Source organism: Calypte anna, chromosome 4A (genome assembly GCF_003957555.1).
Source record: "Calypte anna isolate BGI_N300 chromosome 4A, bCalAnn1_v1.p, whole genome shotgun sequence".
NCBI lineage: Eukaryota > Metazoa > Chordata > Aves > Apodiformes > Trochilidae > Calypte > Calypte anna.
The window spans coordinates 14811581-14833970 of record NC_044248.1 but is presented as its reverse complement, the minus strand read 5'-3'; the positions used below and the strand labels follow the sequence as shown (position 1 = coordinate 14833970).

Sequence of the window (22390 nt, the reverse complement as noted above, 5' to 3'; positions counted from 1 at the left end):
TACTATTGCAGCACTGCAGCCAACAGCTACAGAATTTCAGGCACTGGATATTAAGTAACAGAATTTAAATATTTAAGTGCCAATAAACTATGAAAACAACATTACTGCATCATTTAAGAGCTTTTACTTCATACCTTTTGAAAATAGTTCTAAGTTTGCTACAGCTTTCTCTTTAAGTCATTGTCACCTCCTGTAAATTAATCTGACAGCCAGATTAATTTCAGCTGTGGAACATCTGAGAGGTATAAGTATTCACTTATTGAAATTTTTAGCACATAAACAAAAGTCACTAATAACTAAGATTTTAAAATTTCAGTACAGGAGAATCCACCCTAAAAATAATAATTCTCACCAGATTTCTTTAATTTAAAGTTCCTGAACTGCCTTTTCCAAATGTTACTTTCTTGCCCTTTTTTGGTTTAGTAGAGAGAGAGCTGTTAAAATCCTTACCTTACTACAGGATCACTTTCCAGGAACTCAGTGAGTCGCTGCACTTGGTCAGGCTGAATAGATCGTCCCAGCAAGGCTTCAGTGTTGGTGTAGATTAAAAACGCTGACACCGTTCCTAGCAAAGTTCCAACACCAAGTGACCCCACACTGTCATAATAAGGGTTTCCTAAAAAAGTAAAATAAAAGTCAAATTAATTGCACAGAGCATTTCTAAAACATAGCAGACAATTCAGACTTCATACTGAAAAGAGTACGTGGTTTCAGAGAGTTTTGGTTTTCAAATTTTGTGGAATACTTTGGTTTGGGTTTTGTGGTTCGTTTTTTTAATGCACTGGCAATTCTTTCCTATTGAGGAACAATATAAAGCTGGAAGACAACAATTTATCTTAAGATATAGTCTCAAGTCCCTCCTTTCCCTTAGCATCTCCTATTTCCTTGAGTATGAATAAACCAGTAAACTCCTGATAGTCAGTTCCACTTCCTTGTACAGATTTACCTTTATTAATATAAAAATATATACAAACACAGGTACTAGCACAGAAGTCTGTGTTCTTTTAACAGTAACACAAGATCTTGCAGGCATTAATCATTTCTGCAATGCAGTAGTTATAAGGTTTTAAAATACATTAATTCATATTCAGATTTGTAGAAGCAGTAATGTATTTTTAAGTGGACAACGAAACTAGAGATGGAACAAGAAACTGCCTTCTACATGAAAAATGAACCTGCAATTAACTCATTAGAAGCCTCAAAGAAAAAAAAATTATCATTTTTTTTTTAAACAATTGAAAAGCCAAAGTCAATACTTGAAAAGAAACAAATAAATAATCTTCCCTCTTTAGGAAATAACTGTGAAGCAAAGACAGACTTTGAACCAGCAGCCATACAGATCACTCACCTCCACAAGTTAGGCTTCCACACTGTTTAAATGCAGCTATCTTAAAATAACACTCATAACACTACACTCAAAAGGAAGGAAAGAACTGGTTCCTTAAATCCCACCACCACAAGCACACATAGCTGCACACCACTGAATATGAAAACTCAAATTATGCAATCCCACCATAGCACAAAGTGCTTTACATAACGGACTACAATGAATACCTTTAGTAAAAAAATACCTTCTTTCATACGGCAAAAAAACTCAAAAGGAAGACCCATCTGCATGTACTCTTTCAAGCTTAAGCCCACCAGTAAGAGATAAGAAAAAACTTGTTTTCATTTTCCAATTTTCAACTCAAAATAATACAAATCAGATCAGAAAACAGTGTAAGTCTGCAGAAGCTCACACACTGAAGAATCAGAAAAAGAGTAGAGATGTATTTAAGTCAAGCAATGTAAACTGTGTTCATATCATGCACAGGAAAGGATTCACATCCTGCTTGCTGCTGTTTGAGGCAGAACTTTACCTGTTACAGAAGTCAGACCCATACAGGTAGCAGCTATAGCCACACTCAGAACTGCTGCAGCATCCTCCAGTAACACCACATTTGTACTAGGATCACGACTCTGCACAACTGGGTATCCAACAAAAAAAATGATTACTTTGGAAATCTCCCCTTTACCAGATTATGCACAGTACTTAAACTATATTAACATCAGCATCTTAAAAGAAAAAAATTCCATAAGTATACAGGTGCAAACAGATTTTTTGCATGTGCACACACTTCCAAAAGAACTCAAAATACACAGAACAAGCTGTATGCTAATTATGGAAATTTCTCCAAAATCTTTAAAATTTTAAAAGACATTTATCCTGCAAAATCCAAGTAGTTTATTAAAAGTATCTAAGTAGGTTATTTAAATCAACAGGTTTTCACCTAATTTGTAAAAGGTATTTGTTACTAGAACAGAAAACAGTTCAATAACACAAGAGGAAAGGAAAAACAGACAAAAATGTTCCATCATTAGGCAAACACTAGCAAATAGATTCTGTTTTAAATCAGCACATACCTTACTGCTACAAGGACACATACCATATTGATAAAAGGACACACCCTTGGCTCGGGCACTCCTGCGAATTTCATTTATAGCAACAAGAAGGGTAGCTGAAACAACACCAAAGTAGTTGCTGAAAATGGTTGGAGGAAAAAAGACTTGTTTCCATTTTGAAAAGAGGGAACTTTCCTTTTTATCATAGCAACAGATTATCAAGGAAACTCTGATCATTGATACTTTGAATAATGACAAAGCAAGTTACTTTTCTACAAGCGTCTCTCCCATAACTGTTCCAATTGTTCCAAGTTTCCTACAAATACTTTCCAAACACTGCTGTAACTTACTATATAGATAGGTAAAAGTTTTCCCACTTTGTTTGTTTACAACACAAACATTTGCAACAAAGCTCAAAACTTCACTGTGCAATCAAGGACCAATTATTACTGTGACTACTCACATCATACTCTTAAAGATTATGCATAATTAAATAGAAATATTTCTTAAAACTACATACCTCCTTCAGACACCAATGACCCTGCTAAAATGCAGTATGCCTGTGTGGAAAACAAAAGACTCTGTTAATATGCTATATGCACATTTGAACAGATCTCTTCACCACAGACTATCTAAATGCAGCACACCAGTATCTCATTACCCCCTGTGCCATGTAGCTGTCCCTATGTGGGAGGCAGTCACCAATATGTGAATTATGCAATATATTGCAAAATAGGAAAGGAGGACCTCTTGGGAGATATGAAGGGAAGACTCAAGGTTTAAAGAACAGGTCATTTTGCTGTAAGGTGAGCTGCAGTTTAACAATTTTTTCTTAAAATAAATTCTCATTAAGGATGTTTTGACTTAATTCATAGAATCCCATCAGAGAATGGCTTAGCTTGGAAGGCACCTTGGACAGCATCTACTCCAACCTTCCTGCCATTGGCAGGGACACCTTTCATCTAGACAAGGTTGCTCAAAAACTCCAAGCTGGCCTTGAACACCTCCAGGGAGGTGTCATCCACAACTTCCCTGGGCAATGTATTTCAGAGTCTTGCCACACTCATACTGAAAAACTTCTTCCTAAGATCTCGTCTAATTGTGTTTCAAACTGACTCAGGAAGTGAAATTCAGACCGTGCCATTACTTTCTGTTAAGTCACCAGTGTTAGATACAATAACAAACCAGATCAGCTTACCCAGAGAAGAGATTCTATAGGATGAGGGTGGAGTAAACCTATGATCCCATGATACCAAGAAAGTCCTGCACCCATCATGAAAATGCCCACCCCACTAATCAGGGAGGCAATATAGCGCATGTTGGAGAAACCATACCTAAATGAAAACAAAGAAAGTGATTTAGAAAAATAAAATTCTCTCTCTCTTCAAACACATCTACAAGGTTTTTTTTCCATTAAGTTTCACGATTTTAAACTGTCACCATATAACTGGACATCTATTTAAGACAAAGCTGCTAAATCCAACCCAATCCAAGGCAAAAAAAGTCTGGAAAAGAGTATCTGGGACACATAAGGACATCAAGCATACTTTTCTACTGCATTTTTAAACAAACTATTTACACATTTACACAGCTGTATTAGCTCTTGATGAAGAGACTGAAGGTTTTACTACTGTTAAAAAAAACAACATTCATATCTATTGAAATGCTACTTCTAAACAAAAGCTCTAGCCTTCCTGGCAGCCAGTCTACATGTTTTATAACTCAAACTTCAAGGGAATAAAATTTGTGACAACCTTAAATAGTTCAGCTAACAGTGGGCATCCAATGCGGGTGAATATTAAGATGAGTGGGAAGAGCTAAAGCAATACTAGAAGTGTTAACTTAATAAATTTTGTGTTAACTGCTACTACTAACAGTACATTTCCTTAGCAACATTTTAAAAAACAGCACTACAACAGATCAAATTAAGGAAGAAAGGGGAAAAAAACTGGGAGAGGGGAAGGAAATACAACTAATATTTAGAGATATTTAAGATTAAAGTATTTTTCAAATTACCTGATGCTTTTGATGAAGAAAAGTTTTACTAATTGTGCAAATTAGAAGTATCTGAACAACTGCTTTTAATATTACTTGCCCAAACATGTGAAGTGAGGCAGGTCAACAACCATAGGGAGCACATAGAGAGCATAGCTTACAATTTCCATGAAGTTGTAAGAACTTACCAATAACATCCCTACTACTCAGATAAAAATGAAGAGTAGTTTAAGTCAAACACATCTTCTTATGATACAAATTGCTCCTTGCTGCCCTTTGTTGAAAATAGGAAGAGGGCAGTATTTTATGTTCAAAAAGTCTTGTCATTCACATAAACAGTGTTTAAAAACAAAGTAAATCTGTCCACTGGCAGAGGCAGAAGTGCCCAAAATAACTGAAGGAAATAATGTCAAGTAAAATAATACAAGTCAAAAAGCATACCACAATCTTTTGTAAAATCAGATACAGTCCATTTCAGGAATGACAGAAACAGCAGATTAAAAAGAACAAGGTGGTGCACAAAAAAGAACTGATCTTACTCCTATATATAATTATCAAAATCGTTATTTACTCAAAAAGCTTACGGATGAGTAGGGTCGGGGGTCCTTGCAGACTGACTGATGCCCAAAGCTAGCAATGCCTATTCAGGACAAAAGGAAAAAAAATCTGGTTAAAAAAAAAATTAGATACATTTTAAACCAACTGAATTTGAAAGATTAAAGTGCAACTTGCTGTGCAACTTGCACATACGCTTTATTACTACTATTTTATTAGAGCTGAAATACAATCCTCAAAATCTGTCATCTAAATACTACCCTCCAAAAATTGTTAATACTTATTACATAAGCAAAATTATATAATATGTAATTATTCATTTTAATTTTTAAACTGCAACTGAGAGTGAACATTACATGTAATCACAAGCATTATCACTCTGCTTTCATGTGAAGGAATGAAATTATTCAGGGAACAAAGCTAGTTAAATAATTCCTTCTTGAAGAGAAACTATACAGACTATGGTGATGGCATACTACATTTAAAGCAAAAAAATTTACACTGCAGCTTCTTGCAGTAGTGAACTTTGTGGTTTTAAAACTAAAGAAAAGTTATTTTGAAGGATGAAATAAAAACTTCTTGCTATCTAAATGGCCTTTTTTGGATATATTTAATTAGGCATCTATTAAACTATTGAGGCAGTAAGTGATAAAACTACACCTCAATTTTGCAAAGTACATGCTTTGTTTTAGGAATTACTGAAACACAGTAACAAGGATAAAAATTTAGACACTTTAGTCTTAACAGCTCCAATCTGCTTTGCAGTAGCATTTCAGTAGCCTAGGAATAGAAAAACAACCTGAAATGTTCAAATTCTCATTATTATTCCACCATAAGACAACTAAGCAACAATGTCTGTCATTCTATTACAATGACTGACAAGAAAAGTATTTCAAGTTAACATTTCACCAAAATAAGAAAGTCATATACTCTGTACATCATCTTTGTTTCAAATCCCACTTATGATCCATGAAGTAGCAGAGCACAGTTCTCCTTGTTAAAACTCCTCTCTTTCAACTTAGTTCTAAAAAAGCTTAGAAACCCACATTCTATATTATTTCATTCTTACATTTATACAAATGGAAAATACCCAATTTTATTGTTACTTAATTTACTATCTAGACAGGCAGTTAAGAATGTTTTAAAGATGACTGACCCACAATTCATGTCAGGAAGGGGCAGGAAGCAAGGCAGAGGGGAATGAGCATGTAACCCAAAGACCCTTCATTCTGACACAACTTCCTAAAGATTAGGCTGTTCACATCATGAATATGCATTGTGACAAACAAAATTAAGCCTGTCCTGGGACTTAGTTCCTTGTATTTGTACAGGTGACTAATACTATAACCATTTAATCTTTTGTGGTGCACTTCCATATTGATGGTTATGGGTAACATAAATTGCAACAAGTACTGAAAAATTTATATAAAAAAATAATATTTTAGAAAAACAGCTGGAAAAGAAGTACTAACAGAAGGGGCAGACAGTTTAAAATAATATAGATGTATTATAATTAGTACTATATTAGCAGAAATACTTTCCAGAAACCATTAAAATAGATTTTATTTCTAATGACAGGTGACAGGATTCCTTCTTCCAAGTAACACTTTGAGACTAGGTAGGTTATTTTATGTTTTAGCTAATAAACCCTCCAAATACTGGCATCAATTTAAAAAATAAAAGTAAAAATAAAAATAAAAGTAAAGATAAGATAAAGATAAAGATAAAAAGATAGAACAGCTGGATCTAGATAAACCTGTAGAAACCACCAGTTGAAATGTCTGCTTTTGGCAAATAAATTTTAGGCAGAGTAACAACAGCTGTTCACTCAGAGTGGGAAACAGAAGAGAGAGGTCTGGGCTTAGCTCAGTATTTCTGAAATAACATGGATTTCTGACAAAATATGCCTTCATCTGCCTACAGTTTGATAAAAATTGTATGTAACAATAACATTACTTTTTAGATGAGTTTCACTTTTGTCTCTGGGAAGCTAAGAAATCTACATGAATACTACACACACAGAAAAGAATACAATTTCTCTCCACTGCATGCACACAGAGCAGACTTTGTAATAAATGACTGAAACCAGAAATTATTTAGTGATAAAATAAAACACATTAAACTGTTTATTTAAAAAACACCTTTAAGACTGTTTTGCTTCAAATTCCCAGAACCTATTACTATTAATTCTAAGAAACACATAAATCATACAGAACCTTACAAAAATTATCACAGGTATTAAACAGGAGGAGTACTGCAAATGCACAAGAGCAGAATCTGAGAGTCATTTTTAATAAGAGTTGTGGCTAGTGGACTTGGAATTCCTAGGCTCCTCTACAATACTGATATTATCTATAAACAGACTTCGTAAAGAAATACCAAGTACTGCTCTTTGCACTTTAGTCCTCCTAAAATGCTGATTTCATTTCTCTGATGTTTACTATTTAGAAAGCATAGGCAACACTCATATATTGAATTATTGCTTTCAAGTGTAATACAACTCCTGTATCTGTCTTTATTCCTGAAAAATTATTACAAATGCTAACAATCAGAATGGGAAAAAGACTCACCTGGTTACATGTGTCTGCTAAAGAGTGTATGGCTTCTGAAAACATACTTGCAGAACCCGTGTAAACCCAAGCAAGTAGCTTAAAGAAAAAATTCAACCCATTTCTGAAAGGAGAGAAGAAATAAGAAATATTTGAATATCCTGAATATTCTCAGAAAAGCCACAAGTGCTTTATATTAATGCATTATTGACAGCAAGTGGGGAAATCAAGTACCAGTTTAATATTTAGACCTGTGCAGGCAGATAGGCATACACATTTTCTTCATCATTATTGTTGAAAAGCCCTTTCAGCTAAACTTGGTACGTAAAAGTATACAATTTATTTTTCCAAAGTTAACTTCTAAACAGTTCTGAATAAGTTACACTTCCTGAAAACTACCACCACATTCACTAGTCAGACCAACTAATTGCCTAGCAGTGGGAGAACAGAAGCCTACTAAAGCAAGTGAAGTTTGTAAAATACTATATATCACACAAACTTTGTATTGGTTGGAAGGTAAAGCATTAGAATGACAATGAAATTACATCAACAGTGCCAGACTCTGAAAAATGTTTTGCTAATAATAATTCCTTTCCTGGTAAAGAAACCATTACTTTCTTGTATTTTTCTAACAGAGCTTTAAAGTTTTTTCCTCACACACAGAGTTCTATTAACAACACAACATGCTGGTGTCACTGGTCTATATCCTCACATGGAGACCCATGGAGAAAAATTCCACTTTTGAATGAACCACACTTCATCCTCATTGGGGAAGCCTCGATTTTGTGAAAAGACTACCAAATCATTCCATCTGGAATGTTGTTAAGACAGATTGCCCCTTCTTGATCTGAAGCTACTTAAAATCAATGCCAATGTCAAAAACATCAAGGTCTCAAAAAAAGAAGCACTGAGAGAGGCCCTGACTTAAATATCTGAATCAGGTATTTGGGAGCCCTGGGGGCCAGCTTCTAAGAAAGCTCCACAAAAGGTAACAGAGCAACACAACAGGCTCTATAAACTTCTGCTGACCTGGTTGCCAGGCATCAATCTATAAAAGTACTTAGACATCTAAAAGGTACTTACCAAGTAAGAGAGTGCAATGTTTATAACAATGCCCTACTTACAAAGCAGGACAAAAGGTTTGTTTTCTCTACATCATTGTAAGAAAGTGAAGGAGGTGGAACTGACCATATAGCATCCAGCCCTCTTCTTTTTTTTTTTTTTTTTTTTCCTTAGAAACATCCATACTGGCAGTTCTTGTATATTTTTAACTTATAGTTCCAAATAGTTACTAGTAGAACACTCAAAGAGAGAGGTTTTCAGTCATCTGAATTTGTAGTTTTTTCCCCCCTCCAAGCAAAAAGTACATAGTTCTATAGGAAAACTCAGGAGAGTTGCTTCCTACTCAGAATGCTTCCTGTGCCAAAAAAGATTTTTCTCAATGTTTCTACTTCATTCCCTAATATAGATACTGTTTTAGAAAATAGATACCTTTTACAAAAACAAACTTATTTTAGCAGTTCACAGGTTTTATGGCAAGTATATTTTTGGCATAATTTCCTGAGAAAAAATTAACACACTTCTGAGTATTTCATGCCAGACAGTCTCTGGGTTCATTTGCTTTAAATCAGGATGCTTAGTTTACTTTTGCTTCATTCCAACTTTCAAGACATATGAAAGGCAAAATACTTTTAAGAATATCCCCTTTCCACTTAGAGAGGAAAATAGCTGAATAAAAGCAGGAAGAGGGAAGTTTGTTATGGAAGACTGTTTAATACATATGGAAAGCTTCTCACAAACGAGCAAGAAAAAAGGACAACTTCAAATTGTCTTCTCCATGTCCTTCAAAATCTTAGGTTTTACTTTAATGAACAGTTCATTCTGATGAACTTCAAAAAGTTTGCTCTTCTCTGATCAGATATATTCTCTCCATGATCCCAATATATTGCTGAATATATATTCAGCATATATATATATACACACACACATATATATTTTTTCACCTAAAGTCTCTCATCAACAGTGAATAAACAAATCTATTAACTTCAGTTATAGAGACACAGGTATCTTTAGATTGAATATACACACCCTTCTCATTTCCAGGATAACAAAACCAAAAACTTACATGCAAATTGCTACCATTACCACCTTCCCTGGTCCCTTCAAAAACATAGCTGCTGTACTGGAGCGTGGCTACATAAAGAAATAGAGAGATTATCAAAATAAAATAATAAAATACAGACCTTATGAAGGACCCACCACACAAATTATTAAATAAAATCTTTGTACTGCCCTGTATTGAAAAAATTGAAGCTGTGGTCCTTAAAGCCTATGAATTTACTACTGAATGCTCACCCAAACCCGTTGGCTCTAACACATTTCTATGAATGCATGGCTTAAAAAAGGCTGAACAACCAACAAGCCTCCAGCAGGGGCCACTGAAACCATAAGAACAGGAGCAAGGTGTGCAGCACAAAGATTAAGAAATAATCAAACCAAGGCAGTGTATCTGAACCTAGGGAATGGGTCTGCTTATGCAAAGAGGGCACAGAAAAAGGTGTTAATATTTTGGGGTTTTCCCCCCCCCTAAGAAAAACTATTTATTCCTTCAAATTAACAATATATTTATTAGGCACATTTATAGGCTATGGACAAAAATCACAAATACATCTGCAATTTTGGTAGTAAGAAGTCAGGGACTAAAAAATCAAAGACTTAGCTGGTAGCTTACACTGCCACAGTAGGAAACTATTTAAACTGGCTTCATAACATTTACTACTGCATTATAATCAGAGATATATATGGTTTATTACAGCAGAAATAAATCTCCCATTACTGTTCAGTTAGTTAAGCTTATGCAACTGTTTCACAACTTTTTTCCATCAAAAGGTGTCCTAATGCATCTTGCAGCATTTTTCTATCCAAAAACTTTAAAACATCTCTTACCTTAGTGTTTCCAAAGAACTGCTTGTATTCCCACAACAGCCTTTGGTTTCTAAATAGATCTGCAATACAAAATTATCACAAATACACACTAGTAATCAGTAGTTAAGGAACAGAAGTTATTTCTTTTTTTATGAAGAAGCCAACTTCCAGTAAGACTCCCTTTGTGAAAAATTCCTCTTCTGGTATTGTTAATCAGAAACACATATTACTATATACTTATGCAAAATGCCAAATACAATTTGTTATAATCCTATTGCTGTCATTTCAACCAACAAAGGATGATACAGAGAAAGAAAACTCAAAATACTCTGCATCACAGGCATTCTACTGCTCCCCTCCTATCCTTTAACCACAAGGGAGAGGGGAAAGGATGTTTAAATCAGGTCTCCTAACATCAGCATTTTTCCACCCACTAATCATGTTCCTTAACTTCAAAATAAGTATGAGTACACTGCAGTATCTAGACTGCAAGATTCTCCCTCACAAGGGTTTACAAAATACTTTATACACAATAATTTAAATAGATTAAAACAGTGGAGTAGAATGATAATCTGTAAAAAAAAGGGAGTTACCACTTCAACCATACAATGTTTCAGTATGCTATTGTGACTGAGTAGTATTTTTTTACTTTCATTTTTTGCATTATGTCCAAGAACTATTCTGCTGGTCACTAAAAATTTGAAAGCTACTGACTGCATTCTCAATACAAACACTTAGAGGTACCTTAATAACTGCCTGCAGATCTATCCTTGATAAAAGGTGGGTGTTCCAGTGGCACAGAAGAAAAAGAAAAAACGTCTAATTTTAATGTATATAACTGAAGTAACTTGAAGCAATATTGCCTCTCCTGTGATTTTACATGACTAGAAAGTTCAAAATCCATTACAAACACTGATTTGACTGTACCTTTTATTGATAATACCAATAAGGATGGCAACAATAATTTTCAGCATCTGGATGATTTGAGGTATTCTGAAGGCACAAAGTTAAGTTGAATTAATTTCAGAGAATAACAGAATGATGCCAAGATTTGGACTGGCTTTAAATCTTTTCAAAATTCTCAACAAAAAAATCCAAAGCCATCAAAGATGTTAGTTATACTCTAAAAACTGAAAGCTCCACCAAAAAAACAAAGTATGATTATAGATCTCAATTCAAAGCATGTTGTTGCTATACCACATAGACTGCAAACTATGCCATCCATGGTAATTTGTTAGTCTAACACTATGCTATAAAATCTTAGCAGTAATTGCTAATTCCAAATTTGTATGCTCTCAGTGAAACAGCACATCATCTACCGGGTCTGTAACAACCAAACTTTGTTGTTTCCATTTGAAGTCATGTGAGAACTCCATACTCACTTTCCCTGTACTTGATCTCTGCTTCTTTACGGCGTTTTCTTTCTCTAGCAAGAGCCTCTGGACTACCCCAAACTTCAAGAGACCTGCACAGAGTAGAAAGAACTTAAGAATGCTTCTGTTTAGGCAACTTCTTTTCAGTTTAACTACATTGCAAATGTACTTCCTAGAAGCAGAACATCACATCATTCTGATAAGAAGCCACACAGACAATTTACTGAATGAAAAGCTGGACAAGAGGGAACTGAGAACAATCAATCTTTGGACACATGAAACATACTCTCTGATTTTATATATACCATGCAATTACTACAATAATTAGGATATAAGATGCATTCAGATAGAAATAGGAAGACACCACTGCCCTTTAACATTGTAAACCTGATTCCTTAGAAGTTTTTTTCTTTCTCTCATAATCCACTTTAAATAATCCAAGCATTCTTCATAAAACAAGTTCTTACTTTGCCTCTACATCCGATCTCAGGTACACAGTGAAAGACTCAGTGTCATCATGGGGGCTTCGTCGTTTAATTTTCCTCAGCTGGTCTAAATCACTGAGTAAAGCAGACAAACAATTTAGTGCAAGAAAAATATGTATTATTCTAATTTCATGTCTGGGTGATCCTCCACAATTCACAAATTACTTATTTGCACTACAAAAAAAAACCTAAAAATGTTTACTTGAGACAAACAGATATACAACACAAAGAAAGAGATCTCTAGGATGCTATTGAAAAATCACTTTTTCCACACTCAGAAGTCTAAATCATGTTCTCACACTATGGAATACTATACATAGAAGACAAAGTGATAAAACACTGAATAACAAAATATTTAGTGAATGCTCTGCCTGTAAAGGATGACATGCAAGAGTGCTAAACAAGAGGATTCGTGGCTTAACTCTAAATGGAAAATGAAAGTCACACAACATGAAAACATAAGGAATTTAACCTCAAAACCTACACACCCAGCACATGCTACAAAAGGCTGGAGATTACAAAACTTCTTGGGGGAACAGATAAATTTCCAGTGCACCTACATTAAGAAGTATCAGGGATTTGGTTTTATTTTTAAATGCAAAAGAACATTTCATGTTTAGCCCAACCAATTATCTAGTCCTTTTTTCTTTTTCACTCTGTCCCTCTACCCCCTTGTTTTAATTTGGTCAATCCTGTAGCTAGTTATTTCTCTACACACACCAGTTATGATACAACTGTGGCAGAGGACTAAGCATAATTTGTCAAAGGATTTTCAGCAAAGATTAAATCTGGTGATATCTAATGTGTGTAAAAACTGGAGAGGAAGAGTGATAGCATAAAAAGTAATCCACAAACCTGCTAAGCCTTTTGATTTAATATGGGTAACACAAACCACATACATAAAATCTGACAAGACGCCTCAAATACAGCAATACTCAGTGAGATCTGGGGCAGGTTTGGCACACAGTAAAAGTAAAAATAAATCAAGCAAAAATAGTTAAGTTACAATGAACCACATTATATTTTATTTGACATTACAGACCTCACTTAGCATGAAGTTTCCACTGATCTTTCAGAGATGTTCACATCAAACCACCACAACCAACAAAATGCTGAAACATGACTTATTTGCCATTCCCCCCTATAAGTAGCTGCTGTAGAGGATACTTCCCTCCAGCTAGATCTATGGTCAAATAAGCAAAAATAAATTACTTGAAGAAGCTACTACAGCAGAAGCTACTACAGAACTTCAGTAACTTATGATTATGTTTACCATAAAAGCATTTAGAAGAAGTTGCTGTGCAAAATCACACTACAATTATAATTACTTCTGAAAAACATTGAACAAATATTCACAATTTAAATTTCAACTTGATGCCATCATACCTGGATTTAAGACAAAACTCATTTATTGCTCTGACTCCAGTGATGAAGTTATTCTGTGTGTATTTTGGTCCATACTCTCTCTTTTTAAGGACTGCTTTCACTTAAAAACAGAAATAGTTCAGTAAGTTAAGTTATTCATGAAGACTACAGCAGATACTCCAAAAGGTAATTCAGCCTAGTGTCACATCATGATACCTCTGTGTGGAGCTCTGAAGAACAACACTTGTCAGCCAGACAGAAAATTCACAGTGAAAAGAAAGGAATGTTCTTCTTTGTGGAAATGAGTAAGGGCAGAATGATTTACCTCCAAAAATGCTACTTGCTAAATTGTAGTTCACAACCGTCAAACATCCCAGACACTAAACTGCCACTAACCTTAGTTAGAAATAACTTTTGGATTTATCAAACACGCACTAATCCAGCTTTAAGAACCACAGGTGAATTTCACTAAGAAAATACTGTAAGCATCTGTACATTGCAGACAATTTCAACAATTCAACCCATTGTTTGCAGTGTATATATATATTTATATATAAAACTATATATTTGGCTATAAAAGCAGAGGGGGGAAAAAAATAATCAATTTGGTATTTCCAAGAGAAGGAAGAAACCCAATAAAAGCCTAAAACACCTTAAAGAGCACAAATTTTTAAGATTAGTGAACCTTTAAAAAGTTATTGTCTAGCAATATTTGGATCAATAAGTTTCCAAGTATTCAAATATTAGAATTCCACTTTCTAGACACTACCAAAATCTATAACATAAACATGCCTGTTCACATGTCTATAATGTACAGAGGTAAAACCTGCTTCTTACTGAAAGACAGATTGGTTATACAGTTATTTCAGGCTAATTTCTACTATATACCTTGTACGCTCCCCATGCACACATATGCTAAGTGACAGCAGACCCAAATTTATATAACTTATGTAGACAAAAGTGTACAGAAAATACATAGTAACACGGTGAGAACATAATCCCTCTAACAAGTATTAAGAATCGATGTTTTTTTAAAATCTGGGGAAAGTAAAGAAGGAATTTTTTTGGAGTTTGTAGCCTGCTGAGTCACTTTTACTCCAGAGACAAGAGATACACCTTCTCTCTCTCTCGTTTTTTTTTTTAAATAGTTTAAAGAGAAATAACAATTTCTATTTTAGTAACATTCCTTCGATACATAGAAGGCTAGGAGTGATCAAGAGCACAAGGGGGTTTATTTAATAGCATGATTCTGTCAATAACATATTGAAGAGAAACTATTGAAGACAGAGAGAAATCAAGTCACAATAAACTAAAAACATGAAGGAAACTTACGCTCTTATTTTATTCACTTACATTTTTAAACAATGTAACTAAACACAAAAGCGTATTTTTACTACAGGCACAAATGGAAACATTGCAGGACTCAGATTAGGCAGTTCATGTGGTCAAAATATATTTAGAAGGAACACTGATTAGATTAACTCAGCAATAAGATGGAACAGAGGAAGCCTTAGAACAAGGAGCAGGAGATGATCCAGATTCAGCTTAGCCACATCTATGCTTAGATAGTGAAAAGACATGCCCCAAAACACACAAGGAGGCCAGACTGTGGTAACAGGTGAGGAAGCAAACTAAGCCTTTGCTCACAAACTCATCAGCCTAAATGAAACAATTAAAAACATACAGACGAATAATCAGAATGAATACTGCTATATGTGCTTTGTCAGGAATCACCTGCAAATGATGGGGTACCAAACAGAGCTGACATAAGTGTTATTCACATAATTTGCTACACAGTTGAAAAGGAAACAGTTTCCTTACATGTATCTTTTTTGACTACTAGCAGTAAAGTGTCAATACAAGAATGCATTTACCTTTTACTTGAATTGGCTCTTTAAGGAAAGACTGCTTCTGACCTGCATTGGCTGTATCTTGTCCTGTAAAATAAAAACAAAGCTTACTGTAAATATGAAAAGTATCAACTTTTATTTTTAGTAAAGTTTGGTTGACATAACAAAAATAAGAATATATCTTAATATTGCTTTAGAGCCTGACAATAAAGCTACATTTCCAGCACTTAGACCTCTCAAAAGAAACAGTAAAGAAATAGGTAACAATATAGGACATTTAATACAGCATTAATCAATGACCTCCCAGCAGCTTGCAAAAGAGCATCAACTTGCAACATACTTCAGAAAAAAGACTGTTGGGTTTCTCTAAAAATTTACCAGTGCACTTACAGTCTGGTGCAAGTTTTATGCAAAGTTTTAGTTCAGTAAATACAATGAATTCCGCACAGTTTATGGCTGTTGACCACCTGACTCTTTCAAGCTGTAACTAGATTTTAATTGGGTGAACCTTTTCCACTTAAAAAAATCTAACTCCTTAAAATACAGAATATTTATTCTAAAATTCAAAACTCCTATATCACAAACCAAAGCTTTAAAATGAAGCATTTTAGCTGGTTTTGAAATTTGAAACTACTCAATGAAAAGACTATCAAATATAATTTACAGTACTAACTAATTCTTAATGTTTGTAAAATAATACATTCTGTAATTTCAGCGACATTTCTACTAAGAAAGCTCAAGTTCTAACTGAAAATACAAATATTGCCTCCTTATCTCATGCCTCTTGACATAGCTTTTAGAACAAAAACCTTATGCTTCTAACACATCAAACCACCATACCCATTCTTTTGTGCCCTAACACTCTTCAACATTGAAGTTTAACACATTCACAGCCATTAATAAAATTAAAACTGACCTCAATGAAAATAATATTAAAAAAAAAAATGAAGATTTTTTCAAGCAAGTTTTTGCTAATAAATGAGATACAGTCTGACACACTACACAAATTACTCAAAGGTCACGTATTTTTTAAGCTTGGAGAGCACAATTATCTTTCCATCAGACAATTATTGTTCTAACAGCAACTGAGAACTAAGGCCAATAACAATCCATGTACACTTTATTGGAAAAATAACACTTACTGATTTATACAACTGCTTCCATTACCCAAAAAATAAGACTGGACCATAAATAGCATTCCTAAAACAGTCATCCCTATCAGTTATTGTTTGACTTGAAAACAAAAGCTTAAAACCCTTTGCTGTCCTTCACTTTCTTCCCTTAGCTGGTTTAAAACACCTGGCAGCCATCTATCAATATTCATAATAAAAAAACTCACTTAAGTTTGCCTAGCAAAAACTGAGCAGGAGATTCCCTTCAGAAAATGCATGCAACCATTTATGTCCTTAAAATAACTATCACCAACACCGTTCAACAAAAGATTGGGTCATAAGATTTCAGAGAGGGGAAAAAGGCACAAAAATATCAAGATTTATACCTATGCTCAGAGATCTATGTTCACCAAGTAGCCTTTCAAAATTTCAGCCTAGAGACTAGACAAAGTCACAGCATATCAATAAGGAAAAAAATACAGAATACTTCAATTCACAATTTACTGTTCCTCAGACATGGAGAGGTTGACATGATGAACTTGCAAGATGAATACCTTAATACTTTTAATACCACATTACAAGGAAAAGCATTTCCAAAATTTATGGGAAATTTCCTGCATAGGGCATACATGTAATAACACAGATTCCAAAATAAATGTCAGAAGAAACTGCTCATCTACACAACAGCATCTCTAAGCTGTAGTTTCATATATACTTGCATATGTCAGGCTCCATTCTCAAGAAACAGAAAGTCTCATGATGCCCATGTGATGCAGCTCCACCCAAGTGTTTCTGCATTCAAGGCCAGGTTGCCACAAAGGGCAGCATCTCTCCTCAGCCATTTTAGAGGCAGTGAGCAGGATCAGCTTACTGATCCATCCTACATCTACCCAAAATATACAAAGCAAGAAATTCACTTCTCACAAAACAGGCCTAAATATCATTAATGACAACATAAGAAAGGGAGTAATCAGATGGGGGTCGGAGAAGGTCTGAACATACCTTCTGATGACAATCAAGAGTTACATAAACTTAAGGCAACCATTAAAGCAATAATGCTGGACCATCTTCACATGTTCAGTTTCTAAGTGTACATTAAGAACCCAGAGAATACCAACACCTACAAATGCCTCTACAGTCAAACACTCTTCTGCAAGGATCTCACTGTTCAGAAACCATCTTCAGCTCTAGACTTTCCAAGGACCATAAATGGTCTTAAGCACTATCCTCTTCTAAAATCCAATCAGACTTAAGAAACAGCATCTAATTGTTACACTTCAAAAAATATATGATGCCCACAAACAAACATGCTAAGAATTCTGTAAGCACAATATCACACAATTGAAAAAAGTTACCAATTGATAAACACATGAAATTTTTACACTTACATAAATCCTCTTTATTTCAGCTTAGTACTACCTGTTCCAACTTTACGTTGGGCTTCTTCAGGGGCTGATCCACGTTTATCTTCTGATCCAAGATCTTTTTTCTGACCATTGGAGGTATAAACTCTCACTTGACTCACCAACTGCACCGGCAGACGATTGCATTGTAGAATATAAGACAAACTCCTGCTTTTCATTGAAGTTTGCCATCCTAACAAGGGGAGGAAAAAAAAAAGTTTCAGGTAACCATTTTTTAGTAGTGATGTGTGCTTATTTTACCCATGTTTAGGAATTACAAAATGGGACTACACAGCACGCTTTCTTTCACTGTCCCACTTCAAACATTCCAATATTAGAGCTTCTTCCCCATAAATACATTTTTTTCCAAAGACCTCTGGATGATCTTAAGGCAGGGGGAACAAATCACTGATACATTTAGTCCCATGCTAGTCATACTGCCTCAAAATCTTTACAAAGTGAGTACTGATAGAAGAACAAATACAGACCACCTGAAAGTTATCAGCCAGCATGAACAGTGCTTTCCACTCTGTAAAAACCACAGCTGACCAATTAGGAAAAACTGACCTGTATGCATTATACATTAAAAGCAACTTGCTACAGAAATTACACTGCAAAGTGTGCAACACTGTAAAAGACATTTTATTCAGAAGAATCTTAAATTTTACAACATTTACAACAGACAAACTGCAAGACAAATATGTAAAATGCTTATTGAGAAATCATACCAGGAAGGCAATCTTCAATTTCAAAAGACTAGCACAAGGTAGAGTTGCACCCAGTACAGGCCAACCTGTATTAGCAACCCACTTCTTTTGGGCAGGACAAACGCTTCTGAAGAGAGGGCACGTAACTCCTCCAACCAGAAATGCAACAGGAAAACTGGTTGCTTTAGAGAGCACTCATTAAAAGAATGAGCACATTTAGAAAACAAAACCACAAACAAGCAATGCTAGTAAATCAAGTCATACAAAGCATGACTAATCAAGTGCTATTAACACACCTCTCAAAAGAAAAACATTTTTTAAAACTGTTTATTCCATATAAGTCTTAATAACTTCCCTTTTACTTTACTCTTTTACAGTACAAAAGCATCTGCACACATGCACACACCTATTTAAACATTATAGAGGAGCAATTTCCTGAAAAAAAAGTCAGATAAGCTCTCACTGATGGTTAGTTGTTGCTAATATGATAAAAGCCCAGAAAAAAATCGACGCAGCTATCAGAAACTTAGATAACAATAAGATGACAGAACTCATAAAAGACTAGAATAAACACATAGCACAAGGTAAGCAGTGTTGTTTCCTCAGCCTTGATAATACCACAGCAGGTGAAAAGGGGAAAGTTAATAAGCATGTTTAGAGGACATTAGAGGACCCACACATCTGCAGGAAAGCACTACAGAAAAAGGGTATTTGCTACAATTTAACAGTAAGCGGCGACCTGGGGTGAGATAAAAGTAGTCAGAATTCTGACGCGATGGAATGTGGGGCCTGAAGGAAAAGCGAGTCCTTACTTCTCAGACCAATGCAAATTCTTTAAGACTGCGCTTCATTTCATATAATTACTGCAAATTCCCACCCCATCACGGCCATGACGTACGGGGCTTTACATAAGCCCGGGGCTGAGAGGGCCGGAGGCCTACCCGGGGCGTGTGCCCACACCCGCGGTGAGGGGTGACGCCATCCGCCGCTCCTCTGCCTTCCACACTCCCCTCTTCCTGCAGACGGCACTCGGGAAGCAGCCCTGACCTCCCCGGCGGCTCCCGCCCGGCTACGGGCTGCCCCACAGCCAGCGGCGGTGTCACCGCCACCGGAGGAATCCCTCCTCGCCCCTGCTGCCGCCCCGCGCCGTATGGCTCCAGCCACCTGCCAGCGCTGCCGCTCGCTTCTCCCTCCGCGGCCGCGCAGCTTGATTACAGCTTCCTACGAGACTCGAGCAGGGATCCTGCCCGTCCCGGGAAGTTCCCAACGCCACGGGCCGGGCCCCGAGAGACTCACCGTGGCAGGCGCGGGGGAGCGGAGCCGCCTGGCACCGCAGGTACAGGCGGTAGAGGCCGCGACAGCCCCGCCGCTGGGCGGCCAGGGCCGGCATCATGGCGGCGACCACTCGGCCGCTCCCCGCCGCACGCCAGCGGCCGGACAGCGGGCAGCGACTCGCATGGGAGAAGCCCGGAGCGGCTGCGGCGCGGCCCTCGCTGGCCCCGGGCGGCAGCGGTAGCCGGGAGGCCGGCGGTGGGCGGTGCCGCGGCACCCGGATGTGCGCGGGGGGAACCTCGGGGCCGCCGCTGACTCAACCGCCGCTCCCGCTGCGCCTGCGCGGAACGGCCGCACCTCACCTCAGAGCGGATCAGCACAGATCCGCGCAGGTCCGCGGCTGCGGACGGCGGGATGGGGGACGGCCCCGGGTGCGTGGGGGTGGCCCCGCTGCGGGCTGGCGTTTGGCAGCGGTCAGCCCGGAGTGCCCCCGCCTCGCCTATAGCGGGGAGGCAGGCGCAGTACGCGTCCGTGTGCGTGTAACACGGGCATCGGGGCTGTATTGGTGTGCACAGGTACAAACAGGGAGCAGGTTTGTTTTGGGTTTGTTTTTTTTTGTTAACAATGAAGCACGTGTGCTAAATGCGTTAGATTTTTTTTTTTTTAATGTGAAAATGCTCTCCATTACCCCAAGCTCACTCCTTAAAGGTGCTTCCGCGATCAGTGCTGATAAAAGGCGATCTAATAAATTATTTCCTCCTCCAGAGACAGAAGAAAGTTAATCCGGCAGTCTGAGTTGTGATGTCCTCTTGTACCCGTTCCGGCACTGCTGTGACATCTGTTCCTCTCACCTTCAGCCTGGCTCAGGAACACGCATGTGATTAGTCCCACTGGCATCAGATTACACCCTTTCTTAAAGAAAAGCATTTGAGCTATTTTAGGTTTTTCCCGAAGAACTTTGATGCTGGTTTACGTGACTCCGACAAGATGTCTCTGGCTCCCCCATCCTCATTAGCATCCTGTGCAGAACATGGAAACTTACCAGAAGCTGGCTTAGCAGGGAATGTGGTTAATGTACCCGATAATTCGCAAAGCATTTGATAACCGAGAAGGACTGTTAAGGTGCCTGTCCTAAGCACAGCCAATTAGATTTTGAACAAGGCTTGCTGGCACATAACTTCTCTACCAGCCAGCTAGCATTGCCAACAGAGGTGTTTCTAGAAACCTGATGGAGGCAGATTGAAGTAAAATACTTTCATGAAATAATTAACACCATCTTCCCAGTAGTACAATCACAGCCATACCAGGTGATTCACACACATTGCAACAGATGCTGTATCATTGACTACCAGGTGTACAGCAACAGAGTTACATTCTAAGTTGTAAAGTAGCAAATGCTACAAGTTGGAAAGTGCCGTGAGGTCAACTCTAAAACCGGAGTCAACACCGATTTGAGGTTGGGTCTAACATGTAGCTGATATATGTTTTGCTGGCTGCTTGCTATTTTGGCAGGAGTCTAACAAAAACCAAAACAAAAGAAGAAATAGGAGGTTAGCGGAGTTCCCCTTATTTCTCCTGCATAAAGATGTTTGGAGGAATATAGGCATTTTTTAAACCTTTTTAATTCCTGAATAGGATTTTTCTGTTGTCTAGGAGAGATGCTGTTGCCTTACTTTTACTTTTTTTTTTTCCTTCAGTTTCTCATTTCCTATCCAAAACCAAATGGAACTAAACTATTTAGTATGCTTTTATTCAGCTGAATAACTTAATTTGGCTTGTCTGGTTTTATTGTTGTAAATATGAAACAGGGAGAAAAATAATAAATCTAAAATACCACAGACAGATTAATAGATACTAGTGCTGTGGTGATCAACCAGGATTTGCATGATCCAGGGCTCTGCATGTACCTTTCCTCAGGTTTCAATGTTTATCAATAGAAAAGAGACAACAAAGGAGAATCAATAACAGCCTGTCAGGGACAGCCAAGTACATAAACCAATTTGTAATGAATTACCATGCCTCATGGCATGTAGCTGCAGCATCCAAAGACAAACATCTCAAATGCTTATTTATGAGCATCACAACCATTAATTATCGATCACTAGCAATGAATGGAGAAACATCCTAAATGCCAGGGAACTGTTGACATATTTCAGAACATCAAAACTGTGTTTAACAACTTTTTGTCTCTGGCAAATACTACTATGTATAGCCATAGCAAATAGGTGAGATCTTATTTCTCTGAGTGCATTTTTCATTAAATGCAACTGGAATTGCAAATCCTAAGGTTTAATTTTGAATAATCGTTATTCAATAGCTATTCTAACCCCATATTTCATGCAATCAAGATATTTTAAAGAAAAAAAAAAAAAAGGAAAAATCTTACTCATATTTCTAAATTCTGACCTGATAAAAAT

The 22390-nt window shown here is 36.8% G+C and overlaps 1 protein-coding gene across 1 annotated transcript in view; it reads right to left on the bottom strand.

Moving 5' to 3' along the window:
* The window catches only part of SLC30A9 (solute carrier family 30 member 9), a 34916-nt gene extending 14659 nt beyond the window's left edge, over positions 1-20257 (bottom strand). Inside the window, exons 1-15 of the mRNA XM_030449634.1 lie at positions 19998-20257; positions 18011-18187; positions 15504-15566; positions 13651-13750; positions 12247-12339; positions 11789-11871; positions 10428-10486; positions 9607-9674; positions 7503-7605; positions 4962-5017; positions 3581-3716; positions 2903-2942; positions 2427-2498; positions 1860-1967; positions 451-616 (exon numbers count right to left, since the gene is read on the bottom strand). Of these exons, the coding sequence (XP_030305494.1) occupies positions 451-616; positions 1860-1967; positions 2427-2498; positions 2903-2942; positions 3581-3716; positions 4962-5017; positions 7503-7605; positions 9607-9674; positions 10428-10486; positions 11789-11871; positions 12247-12339; positions 13651-13750; positions 15504-15566; positions 18011-18187; positions 19998-20094 (1421 nt within the window). The 5' untranslated portion in view covers positions 20095-20257. The remainder of the gene's footprint in view (positions 1-450; positions 617-1859; positions 1968-2426; positions 2499-2902; positions 2943-3580; positions 3717-4961; positions 5018-7502; positions 7606-9606; positions 9675-10427; positions 10487-11788; positions 11872-12246; positions 12340-13650; positions 13751-15503; positions 15567-18010; positions 18188-19997) is intronic.
* Positions 20258-22390: the final 2133 nt, after the last annotated feature.